The sequence below is a fragment of the Polypterus senegalus genome, chromosome 2, assembly GCF_016835505.1.
Source record: "Polypterus senegalus isolate Bchr_013 chromosome 2, ASM1683550v1, whole genome shotgun sequence".
NCBI lineage: Eukaryota > Metazoa > Chordata > Cladistia > Polypteriformes > Polypteridae > Polypterus > Polypterus senegalus.
Genome location: NC_053155.1, coordinates 255,414,797 through 255,417,913, shown reverse-complemented (window position 1 = coordinate 255,417,913; position 3,117 = coordinate 255,414,797). Strand labels below are relative to the sequence as shown.

General features: G+C 42.5%; 1 protein-coding gene across 1 annotated transcript; it reads left to right on the top strand.

Annotated features, from left to right (window-relative positions):
• Positions 1 to 316: 316 nt before the first annotated feature.
• On the top strand, positions 317 to 2,695 carry sox21b (SRY-box transcription factor 21b). Its single transcript, XM_039745392.1, has one exon. The coding sequence runs from the start codon at positions 974 to 976 to the stop codon at positions 1,715 to 1,717; it is 744 nt and encodes a 247-aa protein (XP_039601326.1). The 5' UTR covers positions 317 to 973; the 3' UTR covers positions 1,718 to 2,695.
• Positions 2,696 to 3,117: the final 422 nt, after the last annotated feature.

Genomic DNA, 3,117 nt, shown 5'->3' with positions numbered 1-3,117 from the left:
TTAGGAAAAGTTAAAAAAACATACATCTCGATTAAATTACTGGCGCACCAGGGGGTAAAACATAAGAATTGTGTTATTAATTGGCCAGCCTTTTAAAAATAAGCTTCCCGATACTTGTCTCTATATTGCCATTATTAAGGGCGCTAATAAACTTTTCAGCTCGAGCAACCCCCACCCATCAAGCCGTGAATCTATAAAGTGAAGGTGTTCAGTGGTGTGGTTGTCTTCAGAGGCGCTGGATAAACATTTATTCAGAAAGTGATTATGTCAGTTTGCGTGAGAAGAAATACGCATGCGCCAGGCTCCTCTGCGCTACCTGCTTTGAAGTGCGTCTTATTTCACATGGGACAGCCTTCAAATCTCTACCACTTTCCGTAATGCTGGATACAGGAGCTGATCCTTAACAAGTACGGGTAACATGAAAATAACATTATGAAAAATAATGATTAAAGACAGGAAAAGCGTGCCATTTTAACTGAAGTAGAACTGGGCAACTTTATAACACAACGTACATCTTTCCTGGCTTTACGACTTTTTTTCTTGTTAAATTTTCCTTTCGCTGAGCAAGATTTCAAACCGATGAGAAGAGAAGACAAGAGCAGAGCAGTCTTTGAGGACACCCTAACTTGTAACGCAGCAGTGTCACGGTGTTTTCTTTTTGATTTTTGTTACATCCGGCACCTGTGTCAACTCTTATACAGGCGAAGAAGAGAAAAGCGTAATGAAGATCTAAGGCGGCAGTAAGTGCGCAAGACCTTTGCTTTTAATTTGCCGAGTCTTTAAAGTAGTTATATGTTTGTGCGTGGAGAGGATCAAAACCAAAAAGACCACGTTCATGCAAGCAGCTACGCCGGAGTCTCGCGCTTCCCTGTAAACTAATTGACTGTGCCGATTTGCTTTAGCCGGGACGACGTTCAAGTCGGGACGGAGTGTTTTCGACTCTCAGACAGAAAGTGCCTTCAGCGCCCGAAATATGTCCAAACCTATGGATCACGTCAAGCGGCCCATGAATGCTTTTATGGTGTGGTCAAGAGCGCAAAGAAGGAAAATGGCCCAGGAGAACCCGAAAATGCACAACTCCGAAATAAGCAAAAGGCTGGGGGCCGAGTGGAAACTGCTTACCGAGTCCGAAAAGCGACCCTTCATCGACGAGGCTAAGAGGCTGAGGGCTATGCACATGAAGGAGCACCCAGACTACAAATACCGGCCAAGACGGAAGCCAAAAACACTGATGAAAAAGGACAAATTTGCTTTTCCCGTTCCCTACAGTCTGGGCGACCACGAGGGACTTAAGGCAAACGGCTTGCCGGGAGGATCGCTCTCGGAGTCACTGTTCGCTAACCCGGACAAAGCGGCAGCCGCCGCCGCCGCAGCTGCTGCCCGAGTTTTCTTCAACCCCTCGGCGGCGGCCAACCCTTATTCGATTTTTGACCTGGGCTCGAAGATGGCAGATATATCGCCGCCGTCCTTCCCGTACGCTTCGCCTCTCGGTTACCCGAGCGGAGCGACGGCTTTCTCCGGGACTGGAGGGGTGGGCAGTGCTACGCACACTCACACTCACTCGCACCCTTCTCCGGGCAATCCGGGCTACATGATCCCTTGTAACTGCACTGGCTGGCCCTCCGCGGGACTTCAGCCTCCTCTCGCATACATCCTGCTTCCCGGTATGGGTAAACCCCAGCTCGAGCCGTACCCTGCGTACGCGACGGCGTTATGACAGCTCGGCGAAAAGAGACACTGTGTAAATGTGTAAAGACAGAAGGCAAGACGGAGTTTATTACTTGCATGAGCAGGTGTATACATGTGGCAGGAGAAGAAGCGGCTCTCGGTGTCACATGTGTATGTGTATCAATTCATACCTTTGTAAAAGGTACTTTTTTTTAATTTTTTTTTTCTTGTTTTGCAATTGACACATAAGCAAACCAACACAAGAGGACAAAAAATACACACTAATAAAAAAAAAAAATCGAAAACTGGACAGAAGAAAGGAGCCACGCAGAATTGTTCTGCAAAAGGGAAATGTGAACATCTGAAGAAAACTAACTTATTTCACTGCAACCTGTTGCACATGCCATCTGTGAAACGGACTGCTAAGGAATCCCATCAGCCATTGACTGTGAATGAAAACTTATTTTTTAAAGAAAAGATACAGATCTCTTTTTTTTTTCTAAAAAGATGTTTAATGATATATAACAACGAAAAAATATCAAGGCAATAAGTATGAATCACAAAACAACCTACCCCAACTTTTTTTTAAATAAATATCACAGCCTTTTTTTTTTTTTTTTTTTTGCTTTTTTTGGACACACGGCTGATGTCAGGATGAGAAATGTAACTTTAGCCAAACTGCACATAAGCAGTTTACATGTTTCAGGGAGAAGCGGTGTCTGGGAACCTTGTAAATGTGTACACATGAAGAAAATTAGATTTAAAAAGTGCAAGAACAACTGGGCTGTAGTTTAAATGCTATTTTGTTTACTTTTATTGTTTCAGGTAGTACAACTGAAACTGATAATGGGCTGTCTTACCTGTATATGTGACACATTGACATCCATTAGATTATCTCACTTTCAAATGTTTTTATAGATGTTTGTATATTTATTGTTTAGCCGAGCATCATTGTGACTTTTTATTTTAATAGAGGTTTTACGTTCCTTTAAGTAAAATTTGCACAATAAAATTGAAGTGCTTATTACTTGTAGCCTCATTTTACGGAGGATCGGCTCTTCTTTTACGACGAACAAAATGGAGTGAAACGGAAAACTCTGTAAAGCTTTGCCTCAGTTGTTGTACTCTCAAAAGTTGACTATGTGTAACAACACGACTTGGAGCGTGTACGGAAATGTCATCTCACTTTCTGCTGGAGCTCAGTCGCGTTTATTCTGAGCAACAAAGTAATGATCGGCTTTACTCAATGTATGAACATTTAAAAAGTTGCTGATTCGCCGAACTGTGCATTTCCAAAACACAGTGAAGTTAAGATATGTTGGTTTTCATTACTCACCATAACGTTTACAACAAAGGTTTAAATAGAAGAACAGACAAAAAAGATCATTCTAGTTCTCAGTGAATTGCTAACAAGATTTTTATCTGAATTGCCCTTACGTTTTTGGTCCA